The sequence below is a fragment of the Dipodomys merriami genome, unplaced genomic scaffold (assembly GCF_024711535.1).
Source record: "Dipodomys merriami isolate MVZ:Mamm:240054 unplaced genomic scaffold, mDipMer1.0.p SCAF_332, whole genome shotgun sequence".
Lineage (NCBI taxonomy): Eukaryota > Metazoa > Chordata > Mammalia > Rodentia > Heteromyidae > Dipodomys > Dipodomys merriami.
The window spans coordinates 906217-928685 of record NW_027204849.1 but is presented as its reverse complement, the minus strand read 5'-3'; the positions used below and the strand labels follow the sequence as shown (position 1 = coordinate 928685).

Genomic DNA, 22469 nt, shown 5'->3' with positions numbered 1-22469 from the left:
GAATTCAGGGCCTGTGCTTGCCTAGCAAGGGCTCGAGCCACACTTGCGGTACTTTTTGCTTTCATTTTCAGAGAAGGTCTCATACATTTTTCCCTGGCAGCTTCCCATATACTTGGGGTCTAGCCTGACTTTTAGGATAAGGTCTCACTAACTTTTTTGTGTAAGCTGCCTTTGACTTGTGATCCTTCTATCTCTGTCTCTTAAGTAACTGGGATTATATAGGGATGAGCCACTGTGCCATTTGGTATGAGACCAAATTTAGTTCTTAAAATATTAATCACATTTAAATATGCAATTTTAGTTTGGAAAAGATTTGTTACTACCACGTAAATTAAAATAAAAAGGAATTTCTACCTTGTGCTTTTTCTTTCCTCAGACGGATGCCATATTCCTACCAGAAAAATATCTTCCTAGAACTCAAATTCAGTGATATTTTCCTGCAGTTGAAACCATTTCATGACTTGTTCCCTCCTCTATCTTCCTTCCTTCTCCCTCTGTTCTTTCTTTCTCCCAGGCTGGCCTTGAACTCAAGATCTTCTGCCTCCTGAGTGTTTGGGACCACAGGTATGGGCCACCATGTCCAGTTCTTCTATAAATCATGACCAGCTTTCTCAGAAGGGCCCCCCCACAATCTGTTCCTGCTTTCACCTCTAGCCAACCACACAAAGGCCAGGCACAATGCAACTCCTCTGCCCTTCCCTTGTTTTCCTCATGCATAGCTCTTCTCCTCACTTGGCTTCAGCCTCTCTTGCTGTTTGAAGTTCTACCTGACACTTCCTAGCACTAAATGAGCTCCTTTTCAATCCAGATTGCAATTTGTCCAACTCAACCTTCCCTCTCAACCTGAGAGGCCAAAGGTACTTATTTGTACACTTGTTTGCTAAACATTTGCCTTATTCCTTTATGTTTAATACTATTGATGGTACAGGACTATGTAACATACTTATTTCTCTATTCCAGTTCCTAACAGGATGGCTGACACCTTCACAGCTAGGAAAAAAACTGAGTGAATACTGAAGGTATGTGAGTGAGGCTCGGGGTCCTATTAAAATGGTAAAGAGGGAGTAACTTCTCAATATGCCTTTGGAAGACAGGAAATAACAGTTAAAAATTTTTTTTAATCATGTGCTCTTGAAATGCTACACAACTACTTACGTTTGTCTTCATATAAACTCTTAGATTTCAGGTAGACCTCAGAAGGATCTAATTTCGGAGATCCTGACCGGATAATGCTGGGTGGGAAAGGCATCGGCTGGGGAATGGACTCGTTTATGGCCTCCAAACTTCCTGAAATTTCTTTTTTATCTGTTTTCTAAAATAGAAAAAAGACACTCCTTGATGTTTTTGAAAGTAAGATTGTTAATTCTTTCAAAAAGACTATGAGCTGGGTATGTCAACTGAAAACAGGTCTAAGGCTCCAGCTAAGGTCTCAGGTGGCAGGTCTAAGCTGAAGACTGGGGTTCAAAACCAGCCCCGACAGACAAATCCAAGAGGGTTCAGGCTCCACTGCCACCACTACCAGGCAGTTATAATATGCAAATTCACTGCCACAGCCATGTAACTGACACTGACATGTCCGCAAGCATGCCAGGCAAAAGATGAGCAGTCTTGTCAATCTAGCACTACCAAACATGACTTGACTCTGAGATGAAGCTAAATAGGAAGACAAAAGGAGCACCTGTATGTAGAGTAACAGGGAGGCGCAGGGGCACCTTCAAAAAATTATTGATAAGCCCGACCTCCTAGTTGCTGAATTTAATTTGCAATGAAGATGCTTAAGATGATCTATTCTCTCTAGGAAAATGGGATGGAGAGTGAACTCTGATTTCGGTGAAAACTCTGCAGGCCAATGGAAATGCACTCTGGGAAAACACCCATGAAGGCAGGCAGCCACAAAAAGGAGGGCAGACTGGCCTATTGTCATACTTTTAACTATTTTGATAGGATTTCCCCAAAATAGTCAAGCAAAATGACTCTTCCCTTTTCCCTCCCTCTGTTCCCTCTTCCTCTTTCTGCTTTGTTATTTTGTGGCTAATACTGTGGCTTGAAATCAGGGCTTCATGCTTTTCCACTAGAGCTACCTCCACTTCTGGCTTTTTGGTGGTTATTTGCAGAGAGTTGTCTGCCCTGGCTGGCTTTGAACCTTAATTCTCAGATCTGAGCCTCCTGTATAGCTAGGATTACAGGTGTGAGCCATTGACTCTCTGCTCAAAAGAACTTCTTTAATAATAAATTCAAACATGAAATTCAATCAACAGTCTAAAATATTAGCTTTGAGAATAGCCTGTTTTCCTAAATTTTGGCTGAGGGGGGGGATTAGAGATGTCTATACTGAGTAATTAACATGGACTGGAGACCAGCCTGTGAGGGAGTGATGAGGGGTTTCACAGTTCTGTGCCATCTGGGACCCTCCGTGACCCAGATGCAGTCACATGGCAGGAAGTCTCCTCCTAACCCTGGGATCTGTCGGAGCAGTTAAGGGTCATCAGAGCCTTCCTTCAGCTGTGAGCAGCCAGGTCACCACAGCTGCCTGGCATGGATGATGAAGCCAACCCCATGGCAAAGGAGTGGAAGGACTGCCAGGGGAGGCAGAGAACACAGAAACACACAGTGTTACCCTAACAGGGGGACAGGGGGCTCTGTTCACAGCAGACCTGTGGTATAAACCACCTGTAAAAAGGGCAGACTGAGCATCTTTTTTTTCCTACTTTGAGCTACAAAACACAAAATCTGCAGGGGATTTCTGCTTGGTGGGCTGGAAAGAATTAATCCACTTCACAAGATCAGATGATATTGCCTTTAAAAGTCTATGGTTTATCATTCTGGGAGACCAACTTTCAACTGGAAGGTGAAAAAACTTCAAAATGAGCAAAGTGGACCTAAATTAGGGTTTAAAACAAGCCATCTTGCTCTCCATGTCCACTAGGTGTGCACACAGAAGTAGGCACATGTGCACCCTGCTTCTTGCACAACAGCATTATTGGTACGCCTACTGTCGCATTTTCTTTCTCTGTGTAGGTCTTGATATAGACTGCTCAGGTTATTCCAAAACATGCAAAGACGCTGCTCTGGGTCTGACAGTCTGGCACTTTGATACAAGCAAACTTAGCTGGTAAGGACAAGGGTTAGAAGGGTTCACTTAGTGCTAAGTGAGAGAGGGCATCTAAATGTGCTATCTGCAGACTCCATGAAAGAAAGAGGAGCCGTCATGGCTTCTTTTAGGCATCAGCAAATAGACATAGCAGTCTATCATCTGTGCTAATGCTCAGCTACTTCTGTCCTTGCTCCTGAGGGAGGATCCCCAGTGTACCACATTTTACTAGCGGACAGGGCTGATGGCAGTTTGGGCTTCTAGTGCTCCTCTAGTAGCAGACTTAGCACAGCCTCCACCCAGGACTTCATGCTGTCCTCATGTTTTGGATCCGCGGCTGGCAGCGTAAACTTCCTGACCTCTCTAGCCATCACCAGGTCCCCGGGGAGCTGCTCTCATGGGGAGGAAGAGCGCAGACCTCTCAGGGAAAGGGCAGAACTGTTTGAGGATCACTATGATACTCACCATTTTGGCAGTTTTAGATGGTGAAGGAGGACCTTAAAAAAAAATGAGTCAGATTTTAAAAACAGAGGAAGCATTCTTAGATCACAAACACTAATAATGCTTATGATAAAACTAGTTACCACTTTTAGTAGGCTGTAAGTTCTTATCTAACTGTTCCAAGCATTATACATACACCTAATTTCATTTTTATAATAGTTCTAAGGCATTAATAGAATTATTATTAAACAGACAAAAAGATAAGGTTCCCTATACCACAGAAACAATGTATAGCAAGGTAGGAAATGGCCATAGAAGCATCTGACATCCAACCCCAGTCTCTGTTATAAGTGTTGAAGCCCTGGGAGACCCTTAGTACTAAAAAGAGATTTTTTTAAACCTAATTCTGAGTATGTTCTACAATTTACCCAGGAGAAGCCCAAGTGATTCAAAGAAATGAAAATGAGGAAAAATCTCCAATAAAGTTGAAATGCTCATTTGTCTCAAAAAGGAAAACTGAAAGCCAGAGTGATAGAAGAGAGAAGGTGTGAATTCCATTCTTTAAAATGCCAAGGAGTTGTGAAAGCCTATTAGCATGCAGCATGTAGCTGGTCAGTGCTTGGAATTGGATTTATAATCCATGAGAGCCGTTCACGCCAGCTGATGACCTTGAAACATAAAAATATCACTTCTCTTACATAAGCACTGCGAGGTTTGACTAGCCTTTCTGAACAGAGCTTAGAGCTAAAGACAAAGCCAGGCTGGCTGCCTCTGCAGAGCAGGGTATCCCTGCCCCTGTCGCACATCTGCACAGACAGACTGGCTCTTCCTCAGACCTGTGGTGCATGATGAAGTACCACTGGGCCAAAGGCTCAATTTCTGTTATTGTCATCGACAGAGAAAACAAGGTTAAGAGGATACATCTCACTTGAAGTAGTACAATACTGAGCCATAAATAATCAGATTTTGGAAAGAATACAACAGGAGGTGTGAATGCAGCCACTAATAACTGAAATGCTGGGAAGAATGCCACTGTGGACAGCAACAGTCCTCAAGGAGGACACCCAGGGGTGCATCTGCCTCTGGAGGGCACCCAGCCAGCGGAGAAACGTCACGACACTCCGGCTCCTTGTGGCTACATTGACTTACCTCCTCTTAAGATAAGCAGAGGCACGTCTGCACCTACTGGGAACTGCTTTAGCACTTCCACCACCTGGAGATGTGTTAAATTCTGCACATTCTGATGATAAATTTCCTTGATTATATCCCCTTTCTGAAGGCCTTGGCACCACTGACTGTCCAGTATCATTTTAACCTTCTGCCCAGTGGGGCTGTCAGCAATCGCAAAGCCGAAGCCCTTGGGGCCCTTGATCAAAGGGATAGTCACTAGTTCTGGCTGGGAGCTGCCGGAAGAGGCCACAGATGTCCTCTGTTCACCCAGATCTGATGGTCCATCAAGACAATCGCTCATCAATACGTGTCCTGATTTTCCATTGTGGTCCAGAACCATGGTTCCTGGCTTCAAGTCCTGAGCAGTCACGCATGTTTCTTCTTTTGTTAAGGACTGTCCATTGATGATAGGGGTAGCAGTGACAATGTCCACCACAGGGTCTTCACTGTCATCGGGGAGTGGGTAACCACGACACAAAGTGAGGTTGACATACTGATTGATAGGCACCAACTGAAACATCTGGACAACATCTGCATGGGTGTGACCCAGGACACAGCTGCCGTTGATGTCCACAATCACATCACCTGAGAAAATACAGTGTGAGAAGAGTCACCAAATAAGGTGATTTTTTTCGTTGAAGGGAGAAGTAAAGGTAACAATTCAATACAGGCATTGGATATATTATTTAAGACACTGAAGTGTGTGATACAGTGGTTAACAGAATGATGATCACTGGCTACAGAACTGCCGTCATTCAAGATCACAAGCTGAGTGCTTTTACCCACTCTTCTCATCCATTTGATTCTTTAATTCACAATAATTATTTAAACGCTCACAGACACATAAAGGTGCTTTGGTTTGTAGGTTCCAAAACTCATCAGAATGCTGTTAGAAATATTTGTCTGTAAAATTTTGTTCTATAACTAAGAAGATACAAATGCGATTAATTGGAAATGAAGTTTTGATTTTTTTTTTCCCCTGATGAAGACTCACAGAATTTTCATGAAGGCATACTATTGCTATGCAAATTAGGTAAGCGTTAGGTAAATCTGAAATTACATTATGAAACTCTGACAGCAAATATATATAGTAGCTATAAGATGTGTTTGATGGACAAAATGTAAAGAAAGGTTAAAATTGAAAACTAAAAAGAAAAACCCTATTAATATCCGTCACTTCTGGGAAACATGCCCCAAGTTAGCATCTCGCCTTGATTCTCCTTCTCAAGCTCGTCAGCCACAACAAAACTATCACCATATAAAATATCCAACAGGCTGAAAGCCAGTGGTCCATGCTTGCCATCCTCGCTACTCAGGAGGCTGAGATCTGAGGATCGCAGTTCAAAGCCAGCCTGAGCAGGAAAGTCTGTAAGACTCCTATCTCCAATAGGAGAAATATCAGAAAAAGTGGGAAGTAGTGCGGTGGTTCAATTGGGTATAGTGCTAGCTTTGATCAGAGAGAGGCTCAGGGACAGAGCCCAGGCACTGAGTTAGTCCCAGGACTGGCAAAAAACAAAAACAAACAAACAAACCCCCAAAAACCCAAACCAAACCAAAACAAAAATCCATCAATTACCAAGGAACAACTTCGGGAAAAAAAGGATTGATTTGAGACTGCAGTTCAAAGCCAGTCCACGTAGGAAAGCCCAGAGTCATATCTCCGATTAACCAGCAAAAAAGCTGGAAGCAGAGCTGTGACTCAAGTTACTGGGCACTACCCTTGAAAAAAAAGCTCAGGGACAGTGCACAGACCCTGAGTTCAAGCCCCAGGACTAGCACAACCACCACCTTTGGGAAAAATTATAGGATATAATTTTGACATTACTCTAAACATTACAGTGGACCATTTTTCATAAAAACATGGTAGGGAAAATGTTAGATAGTTCCAAATGTACACAATATAAGAGAATAACAATCAAATTGTCTTCTGAGATGATTAATAAATCACTGGTTTTGTACAGCCAAAGGATAATCTAAAGATTATACACAGTATTCCAAAAAGCTAATAAATGTAGTGTGTTTTCTCTGCTAGCTCCTGGCCCTTGCTCAAGCCAGCATATATTTAACTTTCAAGTAACATTATTTTAACATAGGAACTGTTCCCTTCTGTTGTATACTCATTCTCTCCCCTCTTCCTGTGTCTCCCCACTCCTCTCTGTGAACTCAGTACCAAATGGTCCCAGAGCTGCCACTCCGTGGAACTCTGAAGAGCGCTACCTGGTGCAATCTTCCCATCCTGAGCAGCAGGGCCTTCGTGCAGCACGTTTTTCACCTGGAGGAACTCATCAGGCCTGTCTCCACCAATAATGGTAAAGCCAAATCCCATTGTGCTTTTTTTCAGTGATGCTCGCACTAGAACACCTTTAAGTTGGGATGGGTCCCGAGTAAAGTGTGATTTTTCCACATCTGGGCCAGATAAGAAAGGGATTTGAGAACAAAAGTAATTACATGAATTCAACCCTAAAAAACAAATTTCAAGATGGTTTGTATAACTCAAGAAAAATAAATCATAAAGAAAAAAATTCAGAGAGTCTAATGTCATAGAGTAGCTGTATGAACTAAAACACAGGAAAAAATTTAACCAATAAATCCTTATTTTGGGGGTGGGTGGGTAACAGTACTGGACTCTGACCTCACTTTTCAGATAGGGTCTTGTGCTGTTGGTTTGGGGTTGGCCTCATGCCTAGACCTTCCTATCTCTGCTTCCACCTGGCCAGCGTATCACTTCTATTTATAGGATCTTGCATGCCATTTGAGAAAGTCTCTACTTATTCTCGTCTGTACATCCTTAACCCCAAATCCATTCTAGTAGTTTCCCTTTTGCTGGTTTCAGTTACCTGCTGTCAACCACAGTACAAAATTATTATTGTTATTGTTGTTGGTTGTGGGGCCTGAACTCTGGGCATAAGCACTGTCCCTCAGCTCTTCAGCTCAAGGCTAGTGCTCTACTGCTTGATCCACACTGCCATTTCTGGCTTTCTCTGCTTATGTGGTGCTGAGGAATCAAACCCAGGGCCTCATGCATGCAAGGCAAGCACTCTACCACTGAACTACCTTCCCAGCCCCAAGTACAAAATTATTGAACAGAAAAAAATCTGAGTAACTCTTCATCAGTGTGCTAAAATCTTGTGCATCCTGCTCCATTCCACCGTGGTATGAAGCAGCCTGTTCGGCTGCACCCCACAGTGGTGTGAGCTACCCTGCAGCTCTGCAGGATCATATGATTACCACTCACCAGTCACTTAGTTGTTGTCTGGGTTATCCGACTGGCTCCATGGTATCAGGATGCCTGTATTCAAGGAACCCTATCTCATTCAATAACATCACCAAGGCACAAGAGTGGTGCAGGGATAGTGATTTGTATATGTTGAAAAGAAGCCAAAAAGAGTTTCTGTTCAGTGAACAGATTGTATCAATATGTATGTACAGGAAAAACAAAGCATAAAGAAGGCTTTGTATGGGTACAGGAAGGGGATGTCTTGAAATGTATCCCCAGCAGATTAGATAAGGGGTGACTATTGTACATCTCTGTTAGTAACAATGAAAGCTATAATTTATTGATCACAACATGCCAAATACCATTATAAGCACTTGGTACATATTAATTTGTTATTTCAACCACCCAAAGAGAGTATTATTATGATTCCTATTGTATACATGAGGAAAGGGAAGCACAAAGGTTTTAGGGATGTTACTCAGGGTCACATACATGAGATTAAAACTTTATGCACAGGAGGCTCCAATGGGAGGATTACGGTTTGAAGCCAGTCCAGGCAAAAGAAGTTCATCAGGTGTCATTTCAACCTATGGACAAGAATGGTAGCATGCACCTGTCAATCTTGCTAGAGGCTGAGGCTGAGACTGAGATGATTTGGCTTCTGACTAGCCTAGACACATAGTTTGCAAGGCCTCATCTCAACAGGAAAAACTGGCTGTGGTGGCACACACTGTCATCCCAGCTAGAGTGGGGAATGTGAACAGGGAGACCACAACCCAGGCTGGCCTGGGCAAAATGTGAGACCCTTTCTCAAAATACTCAGAGCCAGCCAAGTGCCAGCGGCTCACCCTGAAGTCCTGGCAGGTCAGGGGGCTAAGGTCTGTGGTTTGAAGTTAGGCCTGGCAGGAAGTCTATCTCCAATTAATCAATAAAATGCTGGGCTGGAGGCAAGGCTCAAGTGCTACAGTGCCAGCTGTGAGTGACAAGACTGAGCAAAGTGTGGGGTCTTAGGGTAATGCCCAGTATTAGCACAAAAAATAAATTGACAGCCAGAGCACAAAGGGCTAGAGGCTGAGCTTAAGCACTGGAGTGCCTGCCTAGCTATCATGAAGCCTTGCGTTCAAACCCCAGTACTACCCAAACCAACCCAAAAAACCCACTGCAAATGGGCAATAGACTGGCACACTCACTGCAAGTTGTAGACTATGAATTCTCAAGGGCAAGACCTCCTTAATCTCAATCGTGAAAACCCAGTGAGTAGCAAGCACTGGGAGACCAGGAGATGCTCAAACTATCTGTTAAACCCTGAGTATCTGATCATCCACACGCAAAGCTGAAGAAGGGGGTGCTTCTACAGAGTAGCTGCGAGAAAGAACTATTTTCTTCACAAGCAATAAAAGTTGAGACTCTGCTAGACTATAATATGGCCAACAGACCTCTTGTTATTACTGACAGTGGAAGAAGGGATTGCGTTAGAGAGGGATGAAGAAAGTCTAAAAACTCTTGGACAGCTTTTTCAGAATATACATGACTGGACTAGACTCAAAAACTTACACATTTAGGGGCTGGGAAGGTGGCTCAGTGGTAGAGCGCTTGCCTTGCATGCCTGAGGCCCTGGGTTTGATTCCTCAGCACCACATAAGCAAAAAGAAAAAAGCCGGAAGTGGTGCTGTGGCTCAAGTGGTAGAGTGCTAGCCTTGAGCTGAAGAGTTGAGGGACAGCACCCAGGCCCAGAGTTCGGGCCCCATGACCGGACCCCCCCCAAAAAAACTTACACATTTAAAAATGTTCCCCAAGGAGGGGCTGGGAAGGTGGCTCAGTGGTAGAGCGCTTCCCTTGCATGCATGAGGCCCTGGGTTCAATTCCTCAGCACCACATAAATAAGTAGAAAAAGCCAGAAGTGGTGCTGTGGCTCAAGTGGTAGAGCTCTATTGAGTTGAAGAGTTGAGGGACAGCGCTCAGGCCCAGAGTTCAGGCCCCATGACTGACCAAAAAAAAAAAGTTCCCCTAAGTGATTCTGGTGTCACTAACACCTACCATTCTATATGACAGTCAAAGGTATAGGCAAATAACTTACTATTTACTAACACTGGTTACTGAAGAATCCTGAACAGTTAGACTTTACTATAGACTTTAGTATAACTCAAGAGAAGCTCATAATGAAGTAGAGATTTAATAGTGTACCTGGCTTTAAACATAAGAACAATTCAAACCTCAAACTCATACTTTTTATTTTTTTTCATACTTTTTACATAATGAGAAAATCTCAGTATTCACATGTTTATTAAGATTATTCATATCTTTATAGGGGATATGAATGTCAAAGGCCTAGCAATAAAAACTCAAACTCACTTTTATTATCTGAGTACACAAATTTCACATTTTATTCTGAGGAAAAAAGATCAAACAGAAACTCTACCTGGGTTTGAGGGTGCAATCCCGGCCTGTCCTAGCTGCTTTTTCCTTTTGGCTTCCTCCACTGGATTTTCAAACTGGGTTTTCTGGTTAAGGTGGCTGTAAAATGTGGAGAAGTGTGGACTTCAGGTTTGATGAAAACATCACATCATTTCTAAACCGACACCATGCATTTTCATGGCCAGAGGCCAGGGCGACGCAGGCTGTTAGGGGCTGAGTGCAGAGAGGCTGACTCTGACAGCAGCACTCAGCTACCACAAGACCGGGTCAGAAAGCAGCATGCCTCTTACCTGAAGACCTTACACGTGGCAACTGGTCAGCTAGATTTTTTAAAGGCCATTTATGAAAGGGTTTTAATAAAGCAACTTTCTCCAAAATGGAGCAAGCTACCACAGTATTTTTTAAGAAATCTGGTACTCTTCTAGACTATTACTACAGTATATTATTTTTTCTATTGAGCTGCCCAAAACAAGTCAACAGTGACTAAGAAAGTAACAAACTCTTTCTTTTGCACTTGAATTTCTTCAGAATTCTGTAATAATTAAATGAGTTGAATTCAACTGGCCCTGATGCTCAGGAACATTTACAAACGCTCTACAAGCCGGGAACCTGGGGGCCGGGCAGGCTGTTACCCCTCATCCCAGGCCTGGAGAGCACCGCTCACGCTGGTAACCCTCTGGGTGAAAACCAGCTAAGACACCATCAATATCAGAAAACAAAACCATGGCTAGGTCTCACACAGCCACAGGAATCATGGTCTACACTTTCACAATGCGGAGACATTGCAGGGTTGGGGGTGTGGCTCAAGTGGTAGAGTGCCTGTTAACAATCACCGGGCCCTGAGTCAAACACCAGTACTGCCAAGAAAAAAAAAGATACTTCAGCTACATGATTTATGTTTTCCAGTGAAATCCCCTCAAGTGAGCTCTCACTGATCACAAGTGAACACCAACAATTAAATGTTAAACCTGACTTTCATGATAGGACTCTCCTTAGACCACACACACACACACACACACACACACACACACACACACACACACACACACACACACACACACACACACACACACACACACACACACACACACACACACACACACACACAGCCACACAACGTTCTCACATGGTGATGTGATAGGCAGCAGCAGCAGGCACTCTTTGTCCTCCGGGCTGCTAGGACTTACTAACTCCACCACAGATGTGCGAGTCTTAGAACTCTAAATACAGGCGTCCCAGCCAACACTGCAGCTGCTCACTTCGCCAACGCTCAGGATACCGCTGCCTCGTGCTACCAGTGCTTTCTCCACCAAGTCACCTGTTTAGCTGTGAGATGAAAATCTAGGCATGCTTCAGAAACTCCTCTTGGACAGTCACACTTTACATGCTCTTAAGAAAACAGACGGACACTGCACAAACAAAAGTTAAAGCTGCTCGGAAAGCAGCCTGACCCTTGATGTCCTTAGCTGGAATGACCCCTGATGCCACAGAGCATCCAAAGCTGCAATGTGGAGTAGACAGCACTACTTGCTGAAGAGTTTTCCTCACAGAAAACAGCAAGATGTAATGAAGGGAATAACCGCATCTGTGACCTTACACTGCCTAGATTAAGAATCTCACACCTGTAATCCAAGCTACTCAGGAGGCTGAGATCTGAGGACTGCAGTTCAAAGCCAGCCCAGGCAACAAAGTCTGTGAGTTTCTTCATCCAACAAACAAAAAGTTAAAAGTGGAGGTGTGGCGCAAGTGGTAGTAGAGTACCAGCCATGAACAAAAAAAGCCAAGAGAGAACACAAGGTTCCAAGTTCCAGCCAGTATGGACACGGAGACACACACACACACACACACACACACACACACACACACACACACACACACACACACACACACACACTCACTCTCTACAGTACAACAAAAATATCATTCTCTAAAATGAAACAAAATAAAAAAGTGAAAATACTCTTCTTTTCACTTAGTTACTTATCAAAATGTAACAGACATATTTTCCTGTTACTCCTTATAGAGCAAGGTATTTTCATAGCAAGAAAGGAAAGCATGACAGATTATTGAAGAAATAGGCACAATTCAATATCTAAGTGGTAATTTTATATTTAATAACTAGATTAAAAAATCTAGCTCACCCCTATAATCCTAGCTACTGAGGAGGCTGAGCTCTGAGGATCATGGTTCAAAGCCAGCCTGGGCAGCAAAGTCCGTGAGACTCTTATCTCCAATTAACCTCCAGAATACTGGAAGTGGTGCTATGGCTCAAGTGGTAGAGCGCTTGCCTTGAGCTGAAGAGCTGAAGGACAGCGCCCAGTCCCAGAGTTCAAGGCCCATGACTGACAACAACAAAAATCTATCTCAAGAAAGAGATATGAAAGTTGATACAAATTTTGATTGTTGCATAAGTGTATCAAGACTTCTAATGCAATACAATGAAGACATTTCTAAATGGATGCACTTAGAATGTTCTAAGTAATTATTTATTTTCAAAACTAAAAAATTAATTTCAGAATCGAATCCTCTGAATAGTCAGAGAAAAACTGCCACTGCTGTTGGTGTTACTTACTACAGGTTTCTGTGGGTGTTACTAGTTGTAGGTTCCTGTGGGTGTTAACTCACTAGAGGTTCCTGCGGGTGTTACTAGTTACAGGTTCCTGTGGGTGTTACTCACTAGAGGTTCCTGCTGGTGTTACTAGAGGTTCCTGTGGGTGTTACTCACTACAGGTTCCTGCAGGTGTTACTAGTTACAGGTTCCTACAGGTGTTACTCACTAGCGGTTCCTGCCAAAAGCAGTCCCTGGTGCCATCTGGCCTGACAGAGCCGGAGTAGCATTCAAGGAACAGCTCTACTCCTTAAGATTCACATACTCATGCAGACAACCCTCCCCCTCCATCAGTACTCTCACAGATTATGCAGAGGAGTCAACGCCAGCAAATCTGGGAATCAAGCCACGTTCTACCACACAGCCAGCTCCATACTAACATGCGTCTCCAGTACAGCTTGTGCTTCCTAATTTAACAAGGTGCTCCTGTAAGTGACCTCACTCATGTCTTCCAATTAGGGCTGCTCCACACACCCTGTGACAACTGGGGGTGGGTATGTCACGATTTCCCCAAGTCAGTTCCGCTTTATGTGCTTTTTAAAAGATCATTCTGCTCAAGATTTTCTAACAGGCAAATGACTCTCACCTCTTTCCCACATATTCAAATTCATTTGGAATGGGTAATGGTGAGAATCATTATCTCAGATATGTTCAGTAGTTCAATGGTAAGTACTTAATAAATGCTTTATTTGATAGGCTACAGTACAAGAAGAAAAAAAATTCCAACCATTTTTTTTCCGGCTGGCCTCCAACTATTCTTTTGACTTTAAAAAAATGGTTTCTTCCTTCCTTTAAATTAAATATGCCTCAGGAAAAAATAACAAAGGAGCTACATGCACTTTGTATATCACACATTTAATGAGTATCAGCAACACATTACATGACACAATGGAAGTAAAATTAGCATAGCTTTTCCAAGGAAGCAAACATCTACAGCCACAGGTCAATTTCAATATTTCCTTAGGACAGAGGGCAGATTTTTAGATGTGATTCCAAAAATCTCTAACCACATTGACTCAGAAACAATTTACATATGAAAGAGTATAATAAGACTCAGATATTGTAAAGATGATTATCAGGAAATGATATTAGTTTATACTAGCAAGGGTTAAAAAATTAATAAGTGATCATAAAACAAGGAGATTCTCATGTTTGCTGTTTTTCCAAAATGATCATTTTGTCCAACATTTTGTCTTTAATTTTCCAGAAAAATAATAATGTTTCTGATATAATTATTTTCCTGGTACTACATACCTTAGCACCTGGAAGAAAGGTAATTCGGTGGCCGTAGCAATGTAAATCTTAGATGCAACAGTGGCCAACATCAGGTGTCTGGTGCTCCTGGCTGACACACATCTGTACTTTAAAATCCCTTCAAACTACTCTCTCCTCACAAAAAGACGGGCTTGTACGGCTTTGGTAACACAGGCACCGCTCTGGCTCACTGTGTCACAATGTGGTAAGGTACCGTAACTGCTTTCCTAGCACACACTGCAGTGCTGGCAGCAGCAGCAGGGCAATCTGCCCAGATCTCTCATTTCACAGTTCAACATCTTTTATAGCACTTAAAAAAAAAGACTGTAATGGGAACACTATCATCTCCTGCCTCTAGGAGTTGTCCGTTTCTTCTGTTTTCCCCCTCCGCCCCAGCTTCTTTTGAGGACGGGAGAGGAAAAGGGCTTTGTTTGCTATGTTAAGATCCTAGGTGGATCTTAAATTCTTTTACTCAAGCAATCCTCCTGCCTTAAATTCATAAGTAGCTGGAACTACAGGCTTGTACTACTACCACACTGGGCTTGACCTTCTAGTTTCTATATTTAGATTAAAAGTCAACTGCTGGGAAAGCTCCAAGTCACCACAATAGAGGCTCACTTCCCCTGCCAGATTCCCTGGGTTGGAAAATGAGGGGTCACAGGCCACATCCAAATAAAAGTACAACATCTAGAGGACTATTGACTGACCGAGGTAGCAAACTTACTCAACATAGTATGTCCCGTACTGAGGGTCTTCTATTTTCTCCCAACCGTAAGGAAGCTCTGGAAATAAAAGAAAATTGATGAAGTGTCCATTCTAAAAAGACAAAAATTAATTCACCAGTAGTTAATTTGTCTCCTTTATATCCTAATACTTTGGAGTCAGAGAGAACTGGCTTTCAAAGGATGAATCTAGTTTAAATCTGAGTGTGTATCTCAGTAGGTAAATATAGGGCTTAGGACAAAAGGCTTAAACGAAAGTATTCATCTGAATCACAAGACAAAAGGGCTGTTTACTGATAAAAAAAACATTGTGGCTATTTACTTATTTATTGTGTAGCTTGATAGGGATACCATGAGATACATCCTGCACCATACAAGAAGTAACTGTATGTTAGAATATTCAGTATTACACAGAATTGCTTCTGCTACTACAGCCCTCTTCTCAAAGCAAAGTTCTGCCTTGGATATTTGTCATTCCAAGTAGGCAATCTGGATCTGTTTAAAACCTATAAAATTATCTTTTCCCTTTCAATAACTGGAGCCAAATACCTGTCAGAACACTGATTTATTTAATTACACAGTGCCTATGTAATCTGTAAGGAAGGATATATGTGTAGATACACAGGTATGTATATATACATATACATACATACACATATATTATATACATTATATACACACATATATATATACACACACATATATTTCTCCTGGAAGTTTGACTTCCTGTCTGGGCTGGTTTTCAATTGTGATCCTCAAATCTCTGCCTCCCACGTAGATAGGATTACAGGTATAAAACACCAGCCAAAGGAACGTCTTACATAGCAGTACTATATATTATTTACTCTAACCAATGACCAATAAAACATAATATGAAGGACAAAGGGAATCGAGTTTCTAATCATTAAAAAAAGTGTGGCCTTCTCCACAAGAACTGACTCTGCACAGAACAATCCACCTCCCACCCTCAGTTACTGCTTCTGTACCCTTCTTAATATGTGCATGTAGAAGGACGTTTCCTGCAGGTGGTTAGAGATGTCAATTGTACATAACTGAGCAGGGAGGTAAGAAGAAGGATTTAAAAACCCACAGTTGTTCACTGTTCACAGCATGGTACCCCATACTTTTATTTACAGTTCTTTCAGGAGTTTCTGGATACACACATGAATGACATATGCTGGGCTACAAATAGATCTTCAATACATGGAAAAATTTGTTCATTTTGTTACTGAGCCTCAGCTATGACATATCATAGTAAAAATTGAACTGTGATGAACTTGACAAGATATCCAAGCTGAAATAAAAATTACTATCCTATATTCAGAATAAAAGGAAAGACTGATTAGCATCTTGGAAAACTGAATTATTCCCTTCTCTTCTCTCCAGCACATTGCTTGCAAAAATATTGGTTGGTCATTTCAACACTTGCTGATTTTCCTTTGAAGGACCTGGTCAAAATGCTTGGGATGAATAAGGAAGAGGGAGGAGCTACTCAAATACCTGAAATATGCCAAGTGAAAGAAAGGACCCTTGTATCTATGAAGCAACCTGTCATCAATAAACAGGCATAAGGTGCTTTCAGCAAGTCACTGCTATACAGATAGGGTGTTTTTTTTTTTTGATTCTATCTAGAAATGCACAGTAACAATATTATTAAAGTGTTCTGATTCCTTTTTTTTTTTTTTTGATATAGGTACTGGGTGGGCCTTGAACTCAAGAGCTTTTTTGTTCAAGGCTGGTGCTCTACCTCTTGAGCCACACCTCCACTTTCAGATTTCTGCTTGTTATCTGGAGACTAAAAGACTTTCCTGTTCAGGCTGGCTTTGAACCACATTCCTCGGATCTCAGCCTCCTGAGTAGCATGAGCCACCAGGCGCCCAGCCATCTTCCAGTGAGCACCAAGTGAGGACGTGCATTACAACTGGCCTTCCTTTACAGAAAGTTGGAAAAGCGAGGGAGCTAAAGGTCCTCAGAGTCTGTTGGATTTTTAAAGAAATTCACTAAGAAGGATGGATTAACACTTGAGAATAAAAAATTAACATGAATACGTGTCAGCATTAACTCGGAAGTTGATTTAGGGTCATTTTTCAAATACAGTCCCATGTTTTTGCCTGAGCTAGTCTGACCGTGATTACTCTATTTATTCATCCCATATGACAGTGTCCCTCAACCCAGTTTTGTATAGCTGCAGTAGGGGTCCCACAGACCGTTATTGCCCAGGCTGACCATGAATTGCAACCCCCTGAAATCTACCTCCGTGGAGCAAGAATTAGGTGTGTCACACAACCACCAATTCACAGCAACTTTATTAGAATCTATTCATTTACTTGTTGCTTTCCATACTTCATTTTTCCCTTCTATCTTCTCTTATTTTTTTTCTCATTCTTCCTTATGCAGGAATAAAAGATAGAAACATAAATAAGCTTGTGGTCTCCTGGAAAGAAGAGAATTTATTTCATGGTGTCCTTTGTCAAGAGGATGGGAACTGCAGTTCCCAGGAAGCCGTTAGGAGAGGGTGGTTGAAGGGTCTTCAAGGACAGTTGGGATTAGGGAGTGAGGTCATTCCAGACAGATCAGAGGGCTGTTCAGAAGGCGTGGCATGTCCACAAATGATAAATAACGGGAAGACTTCTATGCAAGCACTGCATGACAAGGAACCCTAGAGTGCCCTGTGAAGGAATTCCTGTTTTATTTTGATGCTGATGGAAGCAAGCAGAAATGTGTCAAGAAGAAACTTGTTTCTGAGAAAGATGGGCTGCAGCAATAGAGAAGCAAACAGTATGTCAAATGAGAATAAAACTGACAAGAACAATAGTAGCAAGATAGACAACAAAGGCCAGAACTGAGGCAGCATAAGAGGACTGGTGAGAAGAATGGAAACAGATAAGGATAGTAACAGCTGAGACCGAGGAGGAGAGGGGGCAGAAGCCAAAGGTGATTCCCGGGTTCCTGGCTCTTCTGAAAAATGTGTATAAAAATAAGGTCTTGCCAAGGCGCTGATGGCTCACGCCTGTAATCCTAGCTACTCAGGAGGCTGAGATCTGGGGATTGAGGTTCAAAGCCAGCCCGGGCAGAAAAGTCCATGAGACTCTTATCTCCGATAAACCACTAGAAAACCAGAAGTGGTGCTGAGCTGAAGAGCACAAGGACAACACCCCAAGCCCCACGACCAACAGCAACAACAACAACAACAACAACAACAAAACAAAAAGCTCTTATCAAATATTAGTGTGGCTGTGGGAATAGAAGATATGAACTCATTAGGACTTAGGAAACCAGTGACACATAAAAAATGTCCAATTCTCTGACACAGAAAAAAATATCCAATGCTATGCTAATACCTCTGGGCAATCATGCACTAGTAGGGTTTTGTTGTTGTTGTTGTTTTTGGTCAGCCTGGGTGTTGTCCCTGTGCTCTTCGGCTCAAGGTGAGCACTCTACCGCTTGAGCCACAGTGCGACTTCTGGTTTTCTGGTGGTTAATTGGAGATGAGTCTCACGGACTTTCCTGCCTGGGCTGGCTTTGAACCATGATCCTCAGATCTCAGCCTCCTGAGTAGCTAGGATGACAGGTGTGAACCACCGGCGCCTGGCTTACTAGTAGGTTTCTAATATTGGAATTAAGAACTTGGTAGTTGACTGCAATGAAGAGGAGACACTGGGAAAAAAGCTGAGGATGACAACCAGTTCTGACTTAAGCAACTGGGAAGATGCCCTTTGTTGAAGACAGGAGAGAAAGAAGTTTTATATGAACGGTTCTAGAACACACGATTGTGATGGAGGTTTCCAACAAGCTTTTGGTAATAGAGAAATGCAGGAAGACTAAACTTAGGAAGACCTTGTGGTTATACCTAATGGTGGATGAGATAATCTAACTTTGATCAGAGAAAGGTGAAGAACAGAATCTTACAGTAGAAGGAGGAGGAGGAGGAGGAGGAGGAGGAAGAGGAGGGGGAGGAGGGGGAGGAGGGGGAGGAGGAGGAGGAGGAAGAAGAGGAGGAGGAAGAGAAGGAAGAAGAGGAAGACCAGCTTCACTGAAAAGGTAGGGGCAAAATGAAGAATAGCACACTCGCTGGAGAGTAACACAGGAGGCAGTCTTTAACAAGACATGACTTCGTAACCTGAGGATCCCTCCAAAAGCTGTTTCACAAGGCAAAATTATTTTTGGCATATGAAACAGCTGGCTGGTTCTAATACCCATGAATTTACCCATTTTTGTTTTCTCTTTGCCAAATAGGATTTTTTCCTATTTAAATGTACAAATTACAGTTACTTTCTCACAGTGTAGCTCTATTCAGTTGGTAATTTTCTTTTATCTTTCTCTAAGCTCCAAAATGAATTCAACATTCATTTATAAAGCTGCCTTTAGTAAAAACTTAATCTTTCTTTCTTCATTAGAAAAATGGGGTGGGTTGAGAGTAGAATGGATTCCTGATGTTCTATTTTTAAGATAATCTACTTAAACCAAAACACTAATTATTTTATTTGAATGGAAGGTAAATATGTACATCAAGTAAGTCATCAGATACAGCATGAGGACACTGTTAGGCGCTGGATTCAGACAACAGGAAGGGAAAGGGCAAGTTTTAGAAATAGACAAGGTTTGCCTTTAAGATGTGAGATGTCCAGTGTAAGAACATCACACTCAAAACAGAAAATCCTATGTTTAAATTATTACTGTTACTCTCTCTTTTCAGCATCTACTCCGTGTAAAACCCTAAGGAAAGCATCACCAGCCAGACAGTCTATTTTGAAAGTAGTCCATTGTGGGCTGTTCTTCTCTCCTGAGGGAACCAAAGTGCCTGGGAACGTGGGAAAGGTAGCTAAGCTTAAAAACAAGGGCTCAAGGTTTCAATTACAGCTTCTCCACCAGATTAAGAACAGGCAGTGTTGGAAGGTAGGCTTAGTTGTGGGGACGAGAGACTAGTCTTTAAAGGAGTTTGAGTATTCCTAGAATGTCATTTTCCTTGTTTTATTTAAAGACCTAAGTAGAAGAACCTTATCATGTACTGCCAACTTTGAGATAAAAGGTCTACTAACACCTGCAAGGGACAAAAGGAGCAGGCTGTGTGAGGCCTGGATCAGCCAAAAGTGCCACTTGGTACAAAGAACAGTAGGAACATGCCCATCTGGATTCCTCTGATTCCATACTCTTAGCTTCTCTGAGCCCCTGGTAGCTTACCTGATGGATGAATTTCCAGGTCTGGCCTCCTACTCCAGAGCTTCCATGGATTCCAACCTGCCTGTGGAGGGGCCCTGGTCTCTGCCACGCTGCCTGTGTGTGTGGCGGGAGGGGGAGGGAGGTGCGTGGTCCTGGCCTCTGCCATGCTGCCTGTGGAGGGGGTCTGACCTCCCCACGCTGCCTGTGGAGGCTTGCAGTTACATGGAGGCCAGAGGCCAGTGCTTGACCTCCTGGAGGGACACAATATCAGAAAGCCCCCACAGATGCAGAGCTAAGGCCATGCCCGTCCCCTGTGCCTTACTTCTCTCTCAAATCCAAACTAGTGAGTGAAGATAACTGCCCCAAACCTCACAGAATTAAAATCATACCCCGGAGGAGAGGTCTTTCCCCCCTTCCCTCTCCTCCTCTCCAGGTCTCCTTCCCACTTCTGTCCTCTAGCCTTTTCCTTCCTCCTGTTCCCTCTTCTAACCATGTAAGCCTCTGCTGAAGGGAATCCAAATGAACAGCCCATATCCTTTTTCTCACAAAGCATGGTATCTAGTTGTAATGCCTGTGCTTCACGATGGAGAGGTCAGGTTATAGCTGAGCACAGAGAAAGAACATAGAACCTGAACCTAGAGAAGCATGACAGGGGAGGCCACAAAGGAATTACAGTTCAGATAGGAGCTTCAAAAACTAGCAGGCCTGGGCCAGGTGTGCACAGGAAATAAGCATGATTTCTGTCAGAAGAAACACGTACAGGACAAAGGCAAAGACAAACATAGGCCACACTGATGATGTGAAATATTTTGAAAGAGAAATATAAAACATGGTTCAGTTCTAAAAAAAAAGTCTTTAATAGTTTACCAAGGAGTCTGGGCTTTATTCTGCAAACAACAGGGAGCAAGGGAGAGGTAATTTTACTTTAGAAATTTTAATTCAGTGGTACACAGCAATTTCTCCATAACATTTTGCTTATGTAGCTTTCTCAGTAAAAAATGAGAACATGTACCCACAAAGATGCATGAATATATACACTACCCTACAGAACATACATACATGTACATGTGCAGAACACATCATATGCAAACCAAATGTCTGAAAAGGAGATGACTGAATCCTTCTCATGTTTTACCTCAATATGAGGTATCTGAAGACTGTTAGCTTTTCTGGGTTTTTTTACTTGTGTTACCTTCCTTTGCAGTGCGTTTTGCAGAAATCTATCTTATGTGGGTTACTTTGAAGCCTATGTATCATAGTCTAAAAACTGGCACAAGTAAACTGAAAAACTTCACAGTACCCTGGACAAAAAGCAAGGGTATTATACTAATTTCTCCTCAGAGCATAGTGACAGGCAGAATGAGTAAGAATGCCAATACCAATCTGAACACCAAAGGGTTAAGTTCAGTTTATACCCTTTTTTTCAATCATGAAAATAAGTTCTAACGTGTTCTTCTGGTATAACAATAGATAGCTTTGAGTATCATTATTTTGGACAATGTTGGCATGAGGGGTGTATTAGAGGATAAAAGTAACTAGAGGACCAAGACCAAGAATATCCAAGGGTGTGGTGATTAGAACAGAGAAGACATAATATGAAGAAAAAACATGAGCAAAGAGCCGACAATGGGCAGGTGAAATGGATGCAGCTCAGCTGTAGAAGACTTTCTTACATGTGTGCAGTCCTAGGTCTGATTCTCAGCACTACACAATTAAACAAAAAGGAAACGTGGCAGAACATTAATGGTATTAACTCAGAGATGGGCATGCTTCTATATCTACAACTATATCCAAATATAATAAAATTGCCAAGTTTTTCTATATGTTGAAATTTTGAATAATTACACATTAGCAAAAATAAGGAGAAAGAACCAGGCTTGAAAATACAGGGACTAGAGCAAGAAGAGAAGAAAAAGCAAACATGATCACAGGATTTTGTCCCAAAGATCATGTAAATGGTTAGGTATGACAAAAAGAGTGACAGAGACACTGCAGAGGAGTGACAAAGGAGAAAGATGCCAGCGTTAGTTTAATTTACTTAAAGTACTAGTAAGACAAAAATAGTTTCAAAAGGGGCTGGGAAGGGGGCTCAGTGGTAGAGTGCTTGCCTCGCATGCATGAGACTGTGAGTTTGATTCCTCAGCACCACAGAAGCAGAAAAAGCCAGAAGTGGCACTGTGGCTCAAGTAAGTGGTAGAGCACTAGCCTTGCGCTGAACAGCTGAGAGACAGAGCCCAGGCCCAGAGTTCAGGCCCCACGACCTCCCCAACCCCCCACCCCTTCAAAAAAAAGTTTCAAAATCAAGAGAAGACACATATATAGAGAGAGCTCAGTACAGAGAAAAATACTAGAGATTTTGGTAAGGTAGTCAGCTATGGCAAAGTGATGATT

The 22469-nt window shown here is 42.4% G+C and overlaps 1 protein-coding gene across 2 annotated transcripts in view; it reads right to left on the bottom strand.

The window, feature by feature from the left end:
* Positions 1-22469, bottom strand: part of LOC138803080 (membrane-associated guanylate kinase, WW and PDZ domain-containing protein 3) — a 154666-nt gene that overhangs the window by 24729 nt on the left and 107468 nt on the right. For both annotated transcript variants that reach the window (XM_069986907.1, XM_069986908.1), the window contains exons 7-12: positions 14921-14978; positions 10339-10433; positions 6920-7108; positions 4682-5287; positions 3557-3588; positions 1156-1312 (exon numbers count right to left, since the gene is read on the bottom strand). In XM_069986907.1, coding sequence (XP_069843008.1) covers positions 1156-1312; positions 3557-3588; positions 4682-5287; positions 6920-7108; positions 10339-10433; positions 14921-14978 — 1137 coding nt within the window. The remainder of the gene's footprint in view (positions 1-1155; positions 1313-3556; positions 3589-4681; positions 5288-6919; positions 7109-10338; positions 10434-14920; positions 14979-22469) is intronic.